General features: G+C 45.1%; 1 protein-coding gene across 1 annotated transcript in view; it reads left to right on the top strand.

Moving 5' to 3' along the window:
- Coq8 (ubiquinone biosynthesis protein COQ8, mitochondrial) overlaps positions 1 to 10,963 on the top strand; it is a 31,025-nt gene extending 20,062 nt beyond the window's left edge. Inside the window, exons 8-12 of the mRNA XM_075698911.1 lie at positions 3,324 to 3,417; positions 3,547 to 3,688; positions 5,136 to 5,243; positions 6,406 to 6,558; positions 8,495 to 10,963. Of these exons, the coding sequence (XP_075555026.1) occupies positions 3,324 to 3,417; positions 3,547 to 3,688; positions 5,136 to 5,243; positions 6,406 to 6,558; positions 8,495 to 8,770 (773 nt within the window). The 3' untranslated portion in view covers positions 8,771 to 10,963. The remainder of the gene's footprint in view (positions 1 to 3,323; positions 3,418 to 3,546; positions 3,689 to 5,135; positions 5,244 to 6,405; positions 6,559 to 8,494) is intronic.
- Positions 10,964 to 14,749: the final 3,786 nt, after the last annotated feature.

The following is a 14,749-nucleotide window of genomic DNA, read 5'->3' as shown; positions in this document are numbered from 1 at the left end:
CTGACTACACCTTGTTCCTCCAAATTTCCTAGGCTTTTCACACCATCTAATCTCTCCACCACCTTGACTTGCATCTCCCTTCTTTTGCCATAGACTGTGTTATGATATGTTCAGATTGCAGTTGTAAATCTTGCAAACTGAATATTGGTAGTATTGATGACACTGGGTGTTAGTATCGCTCCAATAGTAACCACTGCTGGTCATGCACATAGCCAATCGTGTACCTTACGTATAGTATTATGCACGTCCAATCAAAATTCAAGGTGACCAATCGATGCGCATGCGGTCAGAGAGGTCACAGAAGCAAACGAATTCACACTTAAACCTTGATGTAACGAAGGTGGTCTTTAGTTCTAAAATTTAGAATCTAAAATTCTAGATTCTATTCTAAAATTCTAAATTCTAAAGATTCTAAAAGACTAAAGATAGCTAAAGAACAAAGAAAATTGGCAATTTTCTTCATTGTATTGTAATTTTGTTATATTAAAATTCGACCTTTTTGCAGTATGTACAATTGCCAATGGATTTTTCTTACATGGAAGGGGCCACAATTTTTTCTGAATTATTGGGCAATCAGAAAAAGCAAACTTGAATGGGAAAAAAATTTCATTTTGCTGAACTTGAGAGTCGGCTACAAAAGATACAGCTTTGTGCCGTGTCGACAATACTTTTACGTCAGCGGTACGAAGCGAAGCCATCCATGCTTTTACGTCCACTCTGCCCCTGCAGCTGATGCTGTCGCCCGTGGTGGGACGAGGGTATCATGAAAAGCAAGCGCAGTGGGGAGCGAATGCTTCGTCTGCATCTCACTTCAACTTGTCTCCGAAACTCAAGATTGCGCAACCTCCTGTACTAAATGTGCTGGAAGACGGCGTACGTGGTGCCACATCGTCTCAGCACACCCGCTCTTTGCACATGCAGCTGATGTTACCTCTAAAACAGGTCGCGCAGGCTGTGTACATGCTGCATACATGCGCCGCCACGGCCGCGCAACAAAGGGAGACATGCGCCAGCTTGCCCCCCCCCCCCACATCCTCCCCACTTGCGCGTTTGATCGTGTTACCAGGAGCTCACTCCCCTTCCCCACTTCCCCCTTGCTCATGTGAGAAGATGTTGCTCGTCAAGCCACCATCCTTCTGGGCTCAGCCACATGCTTTCACTCGCACCCAAAGCACACAGCGCGCAGGCCGCAATATATAGGATCTCATCACTTGGACTTTGTACGGAACATATTACACTGCTCCGCTACAGCAGTCGCTCTTGGTCAGCAGTTGCACGCTATTTGAGCGCCCCGTTTGCAAGCAGCCACTTCTAATTCAACCATTTGACCATCCGTGTCCATGGAAGTTTTCATTTATTGTCCCAGTATTCCTTCGCAATGGCAGTGAAATTTCGTTATATTGAAATCTTGTGTAAGCACACATTATATTGAGGGATCTAAAAACACAAGGAATAACTTTTAAATCAATAAAACAAACGATTGGAAATTGACAGTCTCCCAACTGCAGTTGACATCTACGTAAAATGAAGCATTACGTGAATCGTTGCAGCACAAGACGCCGACGTGCGTCAAACTGGTAGGGCTCAAGCGACCCGAGGCACACATTGTTGTTCTTACGGCTTCTAGCAGAACAGTTTGGCGGGAAGTCTTGACGTGGCCACTCAGCACAAATTGTTGCCGTGTGCGTCGAGCCAGTAGGGCCCAAGCTGCCTGAGACGCACATTATCGTTTTCCTATTGCGTAGTGTCTTAAGGCTGCCACGGGAAAACAAAACGAAATCGGGCTGGTAGATGACACCGAAATACAATACCTATGGTGCTGCCAGAGCGATGCATGACGCTGACTTTGTGCCTCCCGCAGCAGGGAATGGCGGCACACTTTGGTTGTTGCCTATTAAAAGCGGGCAACAACCAAATACACTTCCAATGGCACTATGGCCATGTGGTGTGAAACAGTGAAGTGAAGATGCTTATCGCAATAGGGTTGGTGGTGATAGCTATGAATGTGGCATGGAATGACCCGAGAGGAGATATTCTGGTACCAGAATAACAAACTTAGTGCACACCAGCGTTTTCGTGGGAGACGGTACGGGGGATTGAGTATTGCGGTGAAGCTGCTGCAGCAGGCGGCTACTGTTGATCATGTGCGCCTTGTGCCTTTTCTTGTTTACATGGGATCTAGTGGACAGAAAATGTGTATAATGCAATCACAGTTTGGCGATCTAATGAACTTTGATGCCGGAAGATTGTGTTTTCTGAGGACATATGAACCGGTAAAAAATAAGCATAACTGTATATTGGGTCATTATTTTGTGCTCTCGATCGCGAACGTTCGCACTGGAAAATCGTACGTAATAAGGATCGTATCAATGAGGCTCCGCTGTACACGTTGTTCTGTGGACAAAAAGTTATAAAAGAAGTTATGTATTTCATCACATAGAGAATTTGTTATGTTTAAGTTCGTCATGTCGAGGTTTAACTGTGCACAGAAAACTGTGTAAGAGACAGCACCCCCAGTAGCACCATCACTGCGCGCAATGCCTCTGCTCTCACAAGCCTATGCCTTTTCTAGCGGCCAGCTACTGCTGTAAACTGGGATGCCTGAAGTATCGAAACCGTGACAGGAAAGCCGAAACTGTGGCACTATGTGGCCATATTGTAGTGATCATATCTGGTTGATGCATAAGTGTAGTGGGCCTCTCAATAGAATAGGTACACCCGCATCTGATTTGCTCATTACACTTCGTACGGCTGTAGCGTGAACAAAATGTAGTTGTAGTCTTTGCGTTTGCACTTGCGAAATATCTGCACACTACGTACATTGTCTGAATGTAGCCTTACTCTAACATAGCGCTGGGGATCTCCTTTCTAGTATGCACTATATGACCTACTCAGCTCTACTTTTTTTTTTTTTTTACTTAGTCTCCTCTGGAAAAATACCAGCTGCACCCACTTGCTCTCTAACCCCGCACTACTATCTTGCTCTCTCTCTTAATTAGCATGGTGCCTATCAGTTTAGGCATAGGAAGACAGTGGTATGAATTGCAGAGAACTTGGTGGTAGCCTATATGTTAGAGATTCATAAAATACAGTTGGGCAGGTGGTACAATACGTAGAGCACATAATTGATTGCTCCATTAGAATTATGGACTTCGCATTGATCGAATGTTTTTTGTCAGATTATGGGATCGTTGCAACGGGAGTCAACTGTAGTAGTATAGTTGCACTGTTGTTAACCTAACAGCATAGCATTGTAGTGCTATGTAGACTTAAGATCAATGCTTGGAAAAGGCTTCTTAGAGAGTTTTCTGGTATTACTGCAGGCATGTACATTGACAATGTCGTATCCGTGGCCCGCCGGGAACTCACCTGGGAAGTAGACTACGTGCGGGAGGCCGAATGTGCCAAGAAGTTCAAGTATGTGCACAACTCGTACCTATGATTAATTTTTTTCTCCCACGTATTGACTTTTTTCTTCTGAGGGAGAAAGAACAAAGAAATTGTAGATTGTCTCACAGCTTTTTTTTTTATCTGATTTGTCCACAGGAAACTGGTGGAGCCATATCCTGAATACTATGTCCCAGATGTCATCGACGAATTGTCGACAGCCCAGGTGTACACAATGGAGCTCATCACGGGGACCCCTGTAGACAAGCTCGTCGACGCTTCGCAGGAACTGAGGAACAAGGCAAGTTATCCACTTGCCCATTTTATCTCGTGTGTTAGCAAAGCATGAAGAAACATTTGAGGCTGTGCCTCCTTTCTGCGCTAGTGAATGCAGCGAGACAAGTCCTGTTGTATATTTCCTGACGGCACATTCAAATAGCTTCAATTTTAGCTAGCCACATGCATTTCTGTACAATGTCTCACGTATGTTGGTAGCAAAGTGGAAGCTACAGCTGGCATCATCCAATAAGGAGTGCGACTACGTGAACGCATTGTGCCCCTTCGCCATGGAGCACCATCTGCCCTCGCAAGCGCACAGTGCGGCGTGAAACTTTGCTGTCGACGGCAAACTTAGCCCCATCGCCTCAGCCAAATCAATGAAAGTGAAAAGATACGAAAGAGGGGGGGGGGGGGGGACATGTGTTAGCATCTGATAAATACTGCAGTCGAACTTGCGAGCTATGGTTATTGCTTGAAAATTGGCATCTTCGACAGAAGATGGCATGCGTTCAGTGCATTCGCTGTACCCTAAGCTCCGCTGAGACAGAGGTTGCCACTGAATAGATTGCTATTGGGGCCGTTAAATCGGCCAGGCGCATGCGCGCTGACTGGTCAAGTTCAAATTATCCGGTAAAGGCCAACTTTAGGATCGAAATGACGGAGGTTTGGACTCTTAGAAATGCATAGGGTGGTGCCTATGCATTTCTATGGGGCCAAACTGTCTGAGGCATGAATAGCCATAGAACGAAGAATGCACAGTACCTTGGAGATTATAGTCGGAACTACTTTGTAGCACAGTCCTGAATGCCAAGCAGAGGCTCGTAACCTTGACTACACTGTCAAGAAATTGTGAGACAGACCATGGCAGACATGGAAATGGCGTGTCCACGCATGTCACAGTACAGTCGAGCCTTGTCATAACAAAGCGGCACTTGACATGAAAACAACTTTGTTATACCAATATTCGTTATTGGCATAATCCATTACTCTTTAAATGCTAAAATTGGCGAGAAACATCTTAGATCTATATTTGATAATTTGTTATATTCCTGCTCGTTATATTGGTGTTCAAATGTAGCACATGGGCAAAGGTGACGTGGCTGCTTTGCTGGAACTGCAGTATGACCCGAACTGTGTCACGTGTGCTTACATGAACTTAGTGTCCTCCAGGACTCCCCTCAAATCCACTTTGAACTCACGTGGTTGGTTCATGGGCTGCACAATGTACTTACGCTTTGGCTCAGTGCATGTGTTCTATTTCACTAGGCAGCCTCATCATCTGGAGTAATGTAATAGAAATATGGCGACTCGCTCCATTGAAGTATCTCTCTCTCTCTCTCATTGGTTGGAGAGGATGTGCATGCTGTGTGTCAACAAATAGGAGATAAATGAAGTCTGCACCCTACTCCAAAATAAGAGCAATGGTTTTGTATAAATCGGGAGACGTGATGGGTCCCTTTGGTCCACAGGTCAGTTACAACCTGCTGAAGTTGTGCCTGCTGGAGCTGTACGACTTCAACTTCATGCAGACGGATCCCAACTGGTCAAACTTCTTCTACAACAGTGACACTGACCAGGCAAGCAGTTCCCACTACTGGTATCGTAGTGATGTGCGGCTATTGCATTGATGCCTCACATGAGTGTGAAAGTGAATGTTGATTATATTGTTGCAAAATGTTGCAGGAAGAAAGCAGGCCCACGAGTGAAAAATAATGTATATTTACAACTGAGGTATATGGCGTTCAGGCAACTGCCAGACTTCGTCTTCCTCTAGTCCAATTCAACTTCTTCTCTCTTCACCGTAACAATATTGTGTTGGTGCTAAAAAGCCACCTATGTGCGTAAATCCATATTGCTCGTCTTGTACCACCCTGCTTCAGCGGTACCAGGACAAGCAGAGGCACAACGCCCTGTTGAATAACAAGCACAACCACAAGTATTCCTGCCAGAGGATTTGCTTGGAAGCAGGCTAGGTACGACTGAGACGTTTGCCGGCATTCTCCGGCCATGCCAATTTCGATGCCCCTTGCCTTGTTCTTTGCCAAGTCTAACAGGCGCAGGCTCTGTGGCCATTGTGATGGTCTACGTTTTCAACCGGTTTGTAAGAGGGTTGCGCCACTGGCAGGAAAGCTGCGTGGCTCCCAGCATGGGAAGAGAGAAAGAAGGCGTTTGCTCTCCTCGTTTCTGTGGTATACATAGGAGCACAGGAAAAATATGAACTTTCGTAATTCTCACATGACCCATTCTTCATTCCCCGCTCTGACACTTAGCCAGCACCGCCTTAGTAATATATAAGGCAAATATTCAATGGAAAGGAGACAGGGACTCTACTTTGCTCCGTGCCATTGCATGGCCGGCCAGGCATCCGTAGCATACTGATGCACAATGAAGTGGAGGGAAGAGACTATGGGCAGGAAGGAGCGATTCTTTATTCCAGCGAATGCTTTCCTATCTCTGTTAGGGGATGTGGTGCAGCGTGTGTATGCAGATGTTGTTGCTAGACTAAAAAGGTATAATTAGCTAGCATTGGCATGCTCCTCATGAATACCATTGCATGGTTACAACACCTAAAGCCAGAGTGCGTAACACTTTATGTTCTTAGTAGTGTTACAAACTTGAGAGAAGTTCAGTCCTTGCACTAAGCCTAGTAATGTCAACCTCAGAGTTGTGTCTAGCAATTCCTGTGAGGAATTTGTGATGACCAGCAGAGAAGCGCCAACGTGTGAACTCTGTGTGCAGCTCATGCTCCTCGACTTCGGTGCGTGCCGGGAATTCGATAAGAGCTTTGTGGACAAGTACATGCGGGTGATCAAGGCTGCAGCCGACTGCGATGAAGCCAAGGTGCTCGCACATTCTAAAGATCTCGGCTTTCTCACCGGCTACGAAGCCAAGGTAAGCCCTTATAGCGCACGTAAAAAACAAACATACAAAAAATCCTGTGGCTTCATTTTGAAGTCGGTTGGCACGTGTGCAAAAAAAATCCGGTGTAAACCATCTCACAATCAATGTCAACATTACTGCGATTAGCTTTGAAGCAAAGTGTCGACACACGGTATTGCAACTCTCCGCACGCATGGGGTACGTATGCAGCCCTGACGCTCTGTCGCACTTTCCTCTAGACACCCTGCGCCATCTAGTGCTGCCTCAGCATGGTGCATGTGTGAATACTATGTAGCGTTCAGACCAGATTGAATATTTATGGCACGGGTTCGACTTCGCTCTCCGCCGGATAAATTTTAATAATTTTTTTGTCTTTGAAGAGCACCACATAACCAGTGGCACAAACCCAGCGACACAAGTCGGTGTCAAAAGAGGTTCATTGAAGAGCGGCATATACCCAACCACACATAGCTAGTGACCCAAGTCAGCGTGAAAGCCATTCATTGATGAAAGGGACGTACCCAGTGACCTTAGTTGGCATGAAATAGGTTTAGTGAGGAATGGCACATAGTTCAGTGGCCCACTAACCCATATTAACATCAAAGAGGTTCAATGAAGTGTGGCACGTACCTAGCTTCACATATCCAGTGATCCAAGTTGGGATGCATGAAGTTCACATAAGAGCAGCGCATAAATAGTAGTGGCACGTAAACAGAAACAATTTGGCGTGAAACGGTTCAAATGATGAGCGTCGCACGTGCAATGTCACATACCCGTGGCCCGAACTAGCCCGATCATTGCTTTCGAACCCGGTCTGTTCATTACAGCAGCGTAATACTGTGACTACCGGACCATGCAGTACCCAGAGACCAAAGTTGACGGGAAAATGGTTAGAGAAACCGATAAACTGGCAGACACTCCCCGGAAAGTGCATGAAGTATCCTAATAATGCTTGTCGCATTAAAAGGCAGCACTTAAATGCTTGGCACTTGGAACCAGTCGAGATTGAGCTGGTGCAGTTTGCTATCCTCATGGCTCGGCTAAGACAAAAGTTGTGACAGTGATACAACGCGAGTTGTACTGAACTCTCAGAGGATTTTGACCCAGTTTCCAAGGCTTTTAAATGCAATTACTTGTATAGTAGCTGCTGCATCTATAAATTAAATCATGTGAAAGAGCAGTCTTTGGAACGTAAAACAATGTAAAACCATTCAGAGTGGTATTATCATGTGCCCATTTACAACAAATCTGGCAGGGGGTGTACAATCATGAAATATTGAGTATTCCAATTATTTTTGTTTTTCAGGTGACATCTCTCCAAGTTTATTGTGATTATCGAAGTGCCAGCAAAAGCACCCTGTGGCTGGTACTATCAGTTTTGTCCTAGTGTGTAGACAAACTACACAAAAGTGCATCTTCAATGTCGCGAAGTGCGACATTGAAAAGACGCAGCAATGCTACCGTCGCATTCAGTGCAGGAAAAAGGAAAGCATTTGCAAATTCTATGGATATGCAATTTCTCATAGTTGTTACAAGTGAAATGTTTCCAAAAGCTACATGGGAAAGATTATTCTTCAAAGCAGCAAGCAGCTAACAAGTGTCGTCTGCTATTTTTCCTGCATTTATATGCCTTTTTGTTAACAAATGTTCATATTGCTGTTTACGAAATAATGGAATACCAGAGATATAGATGGAAGCACTAGCTTCAGTGATTACGTGATTTAGAAAGTGCTTCCAAAAAGTTATGCAGCAACCGTTATAATTGGAAGCAGTAAACAACAAAGTAGTATCATATGCCCTTTCTTTGCCCGCATCATGGGCCTGCATAACCTTGTTTACAAATGTGTTATTTGTCTTCACATATCGGTATGTATGAAATAATGGAATGCCAGTAATGTAGACAGGAGCATTAGCACTTGGGTCAAGATAGCTTATATGGTTCATGCAGGTGATGCAGAAGGCGCACGTCGACGCGGTCATGATCCTGGGCGAAGCGTTTTCCAAGGATGGCCCTTTCGACTTCGGGACACAAAACACGACACGCCGGATACAGAACCTGGTGCCCGTGATGCTGCAGCACCGGCTGACACCGCCACCTGAAGAGACATACTCGTTGCATCGAAAGATGTCTGGGATATTCCTGCTCTGCGCCAAGTTGCGTGCCAACATCAACTGCAAGAAAATGTTTGACGAGACGTACGCTCGATACAGATTCGAGAGCTGATGCATCGTACATTAGCAGTGCGGGTCGACGGTACTAGTGTAGCATAAGGAACGGTCCTCATTCACGGATTTCAATTACTGGATCATTGGATTGTTGTGACAAGACATGCCACCCATGCTGTTGTGACAGTCAATTCTTTACGAGTATTTGCCGCAAGTGACCCTGTGAGTGCGCCAATAGACCCTTTTCCTTATTCTCAAGTGCACTTCATCGCAATGCACCTTCAGTCAACTAATGGCGGCGCTGGTCATAGTTCGAATGAAGACGAGGTGTTAGCTGCTTATGCTGGCATTAGTTAGGCTAATCACCTTGCAGGAAAGCTAACGTTATAATTAAGAAGCTAGTCCATTACGATTGCTTTTTAGGTAAAAAATGGCACCTGCCTCCCGCAAGACGTCTGCATTCAAAGCTCTGAAGTGGAGTGTGCAGGTAACACTATTTTGTAGCTACGTCACATTCAGATTTTGCTATGTGGACAGTTGCACCGATATGCATGCAGTAATCCTCCCAAAGCAAGTAACCATTGCCTTTTGAACACGATGCTCTTGATAAGTACACTCTGCGATTGAAGCAATCGTCTTACGTATGCAGTATCCTTTGAAACTACTATGGCAGTAAGTCTGAAAGCTTATTGCAAGCACGTGAAGCCGAAGCTTTTGGCAGCTGTCCCACATTTAATAAAAGTGCAGCACTTTTTCCAATGCGATACTGTTTCTAATTAAAGTTTTCACGTGATCAGTGATGATCAACCGGTAGCTAGTCATAGTAGTACTGTATTTTTTGGGCACATAACCCGCCACAACTGCGTATAACCCGCACCCTCAATTACAACATCCCGGAGAGAAAAAATATATACATACATCTGCGCGTATAATCCGCGGAAACCACTGCATACAACACTCAAATTTTTGCAAGAACAGTCTCCACTCGCAGATGCACAACTTGTCCATGTTGTATCTTTGGCCAGAGGCTCAGCTCCCCCATTCTTCGGCCATGCTGACAATGCTGGATTCACGTGCGGGACGTTATCACAGACGACTCAGTCACAGGACATGAATCTGATCACTTGGCAGCTAGCACCCTTGCCCACACGACAGCAGATGACAGCGCAGATGGAGAAGCCCGCACATGGACAACGACGGCAGAGCACATGCGACCGAGCCGAAAATCCCAACGGTGATTTGGCTCACCACCGTATCACAAAGCATGCGCACAGACCGAGGGAGTGCCATGGGAGCAGGCGACGCACCAGTTTGCCGGCGCAGAATGCGCTAACTACTTAAACGCAAAATCGCAACCTGTAAAGAGAAGAGGAATGGGCGACCGTGAAAGAGGGGAGCTTCAACATGCAGGAGTGGGGTTCCCGAGAATATAACGAAACGTTGAATGGCGCAGAATCTTGCCTTAAAGTGTAGCTTCACAGCAGCACGGCGCGCGTTGCCATGAAGCCACACTTCAAGGCAAGATTTACGTACAACCCTCGCTGCACACTTTACTGTTAGAAATGTTTTTATGCGGGTTATACGCACAAAAGTGCGGTACTTCGACTTGCTTGGCAAGCAGCGGCAAAGAATTTGCAAATAGTCTGTGCCATTTGTAAGCAGTGTAGGCCATATCCACAACACACCTTGACTTTTCCGAAAGCAGTGTCACTGACTGGTATAGTCAATGCACCTCTGACATTCCTTGGCGATATTAAAGTTACTTCATTATTAGGTTCTTCTTGCATTCACTCGAAAATACGGGAGAAGAGTAGCATTTCTGAAGCAATTGCTCATCGGAGAAATCGCCAAGGAGCATTGCAGAGCTGCGATGATTACTTCAGTTAACTGGCAGCTCTGCCCTCAGCACAGCTAAATCAAGGAGGAACATTCAATCAAGGTGCATTTGTGAATACAAGAGCTTGTTCTGCAGTCTACAAAGCATGCTCTTGCTCTTTTCAAAGAACAAAAAGTGCAGATTCTTGAAGCCAAGAAATTTGTGTTGCTTGCCACGAGTTGCTTGCACATAGCCAGCAATGCAAAGAGTTGGCACATATACTACAGACATTTAGCAATGGTGACTAGCATTACAATCTGCAGGGACACAATATACCGGTGTTTCTATTTAGCTACACATTCCTACTTAGTTGCAGGAGGCGTTGAGCATGTTCCTGTATGAATACCTGTTGCAATAAAAAGAGAAAAAGCCACACTGTTGGTTAAGTGTTCTTTATCAAATTTTTATTTACTTCCTTCTTGCCACAGCCTGCCCAAAGGCACCGCAAGTTTCTTTGGACGTCGGGGTTCACTTTGCAGTTCTCCAACCAGTCCTAGCAACAGCGTCCGTCGAACCAGTTGAGAAACATGTTCTTCGTGGGAATGTTGAAATAAATTAGAAGACAATGATGCGGAAACCATTACACAGGGCAGAAACTGCACGCTACCTTTTTTGACACCGACCCTGTCTTTAATTTAACCCCGCCAGCAGAGTTATTTTGAGAGTGTGGGACACTTGAGCAGCAAAGTTCATTTCCCACGTTTAGCGAACTGGTAGAACCAAAGTCAGTTACACAATCTGTCGAAGATCCGGCACAACTGTTCATCACCGGATAGGCAAATGGCACTGTGCGAATATATGTAATACATACTACAGAGCTTCATACAATGACTCAGGTGAAATCTCTGGCCAACTGTTTACTGAAACCGCCAGACAATGGTCAACTGTCACAGGAATGATCAGAAGCATGCGGCTTTTCACACAGTTGGTTTGAACACCTTTACGACTTCAATTTTTAACAGGGAAAGGCAGGCTAGTTGGTGGTGGATATTGTAATGCATTATGTAACTGCACAAGTGACAATGGTCAAAGAAGGAAACACAGTTCGATGGACCCTATTCTTCCTTCCTTTCGATGTGTGAATTCGGGTGCGGGTGTTACCCAAGTTAGAAATCTGCGCTTGTCCTGTGTGTTTCTTTCTTCGTCCCTTGTCATTTGCGCGGTTACAGAATGCATTACAATTACGATTTCAATTTTGTTCTACTTAAAGTTTAAATTGCACTTACAAGAGCTTGCTTCTGTATCAACAAAAAATTTCTGGCCAATCTATTCATATGCTGGCGGATTAGCCAGCGAAACTGTCGATCGCAGACCGAGCAACTATGGCCAAACTCCGCGTCCAGAAACATTCTCTTAAATTTGGAATTCGCCCCGGTGAAACTCAAAGGCGGTGGCAACTCGACACTTCTGCCGTTTGGACGCAGACTTGAACGACCTAGCTTGATGCTCACGAGTGGCCACCAGTGCACGGTCTTTATAGGCAGCTTGCGCTCGATGCCAACGATTACTCTCGCGTCTGCTCTCAGATGTTCTTCGGAAGCAGTCACCGGCCGTGTTCTTTGCTTTCACATGTGCACGCTGCCGTTGGTTATAGTCGTATCTCTACTGCTGATGCCTCTCCTTGTACTCGGCTTATTCTTCGACCACGCGCGCAATGCATGGTCTTCCCACTTTTCTCATTTTTGTTGGGAGTTGCAACTGTTGCGGTGGTTTACCTCTGCAATGCACAATCTGGTTCTTGCACACCGCAGCGCACATCCCCGCATTTTCCCATCACAACTGCCGTGCCGTCGTATTGAGGGCATACGATAGCAGGCGGAGCCTGCAGCAACGGCGGCCAGCGCGGGTGCACTCTCCCACTCCGCAGGTGCGGCGCGCGGTGAAATCGCGAATCCTTTCTTGTTTGCCTGTACTATCGTTTGTTCTCTTCTATTCGGCGCTTGCGCCGCTATCTTTTTTGTTCACTTTACGGACGTTAGCCAGCCCAGATATTCGCCCACATGAGATCACGCAGCGCCACCATCTTTTTGTTCACATTACAGACATTAGCCAGCTCAGATACCCCCCCACCCCCTAAGAGATCACGCATACAGCTCATTCAAACACGTCTATCAGGTAAACACCTTCTCTGTAAAAAAAAATTGTTTACACTGTCAGTGCAAGTGGTTCTGTACAATGTCGGCACAAATGAAGAAAACTGGCACTTGCCCGTGGTTCCACTTGTCCGTGCATCTGTGGCGTTAACGCTTCTAATATTGGACTTCTGTGCTAGTGGTGACCTGTGTTCGAATCCTGCCCTCGGACAATTTTAATGTTTGCTTAGTTATTTCATAATGCAGTGTTTCTTGAAAATGATCAGGTTGAAAAGTTATGAAGCTGTTTAAAGCCAGCAGAATGATGTTTAGGCACATTCACGTACCAATCATCATTTTCCCACGCTGGCTTAACTGTCCTGCTTTGCAGCTCCCGTACACACTAGCGCCGCATTTCCCTCTAGTAATCGTATGAAACCAATTAAAATGTGCATGCCTTGCTTCATTGCTGCACTCGCAAACAGTCGCAGCACCAGGCTACTGTACGTGTAGCATTTGTATGAAACTCCACGGTAAATCGAGCGTTTTTGTCACGCAAACCTACACAAGCGCAACGTACGACGGCAACAAGCGCGTACAAGAGGTGCACATTACAGTATGAAATCTGCACTGTAATCGGTCGAAAAAAAAAAAGGAGTCAATTTACAGAAGTCCAGTAACAAACCTAAGATGTGCTCAAAAATGAAAACTTAACGAGTGCAAGCGTAGTGACAATTACAGCGGCTAAACAATTCCAGCAGTCACTGATTGCGCCAGGCCACAAAGAGTGTCCATTCGAGTGGGCCGTTTCAAGTACTGTCAATGACTTTGGGGTTCAGCTATCTTGAAAGGACACTTTGTTACAGCAGAGCACATTTACACTCGATCCTCACAACAAAGTCGTGTGTGACACACAAATATATCGTTATATCCGACATTCGTTATAAACGCATCCATCGATATCGGCATAAAAAAATTGCAATTAGGTCTATGCAAAAGAATGAAAGCATAACGCCTCTGACAGGCCATCAAAGGGCCTCCTGCCAATTTAGACAGAAGATCGTCAATGGCTTGCCGTGCCGATACGAGTCATGCCAACAAAGCTAAATTAGACGCTTGCTTTACAATGCCGTGTGATCGGTGTGGTCGCACAGGATGAGCACATTGGGCCGGCCAAGCCAAGCCAAGCCATTGGCCAAAACATGCATGCGCTTACGGAATGTACCGTTTCAAGGCGCTCTTGCCAACTATGTATTTGACATTTTCGCTACCAAAACACATACACTGAGCTGCTGAGTGAATGGATATCTGCTTTGCTGTAACCAATGTTATCTTGGATTCCACATTTTCAGTTTCATTAAAGTACCAAAATAAAATCAATATGAAGCATGGCTAAACCAATTTTAGATTTACTTTGTTATATTTGAAAATTAATATATCTATATTCGCTATATCAAGGTTCAACTATACCACCACAGGTACTCTATCACACTTCATTAGTATTCAAATGCTCATAGCAGCTTAAGAGGAACATTCTTTTTTTTTATTTCTGTTGCAGACGGAGTTGTAAGCTTCGTGCCTCAATTTTGTTGAAATTTACTAATTTTCTGCAGTCCCTGCAAAAAATCTGAGGGCGTAAATCACAATCCTAATTCTGACTTCGGCAGAATATGGCTCTCTCAAGTGCAAAAATTTCATTGACATCAGTTAAGCAGTTGCGTAATTAAAACATTTCTGCATTTCACCTGTGGCATTAGAATAGTGAAATTTGAGTTGGCCACATGCTAAACTTTCCTCCGAAGTCTTGCGTTAAAGCCTACAGAAGAGTCTTATAACTGATCGACAGCTGCATTAGGAGCGATATTGGAATACCTTTTTCTAATTAAATACCTAAACGTTGAACTTCTGCAATATCGAGATTGGGTTAGAAGGGCATTGCTTCACCTCCCTAGTTATGCTGCAGAAAACTTGATCAATCACCTGCACTGTTAACTGAAAAGTGTGAAGCAGGTTCCACAACAGGTTCAGCAGAACAGCCTCCACAATTAAGCTCTTCCTAAACAGCGCAATTCTGTGCTTCTCAAGTTAC

Source organism: Dermacentor variabilis, chromosome 7 (assembly GCF_050947875.1).
Source record: "Dermacentor variabilis isolate Ectoservices chromosome 7, ASM5094787v1, whole genome shotgun sequence".
NCBI classification, from domain to species: domain Eukaryota; kingdom Metazoa; phylum Arthropoda; class Arachnida; order Ixodida; family Ixodidae; genus Dermacentor; species Dermacentor variabilis.
This window is presented reverse-complemented; position numbering and strand designations above follow the sequence as displayed.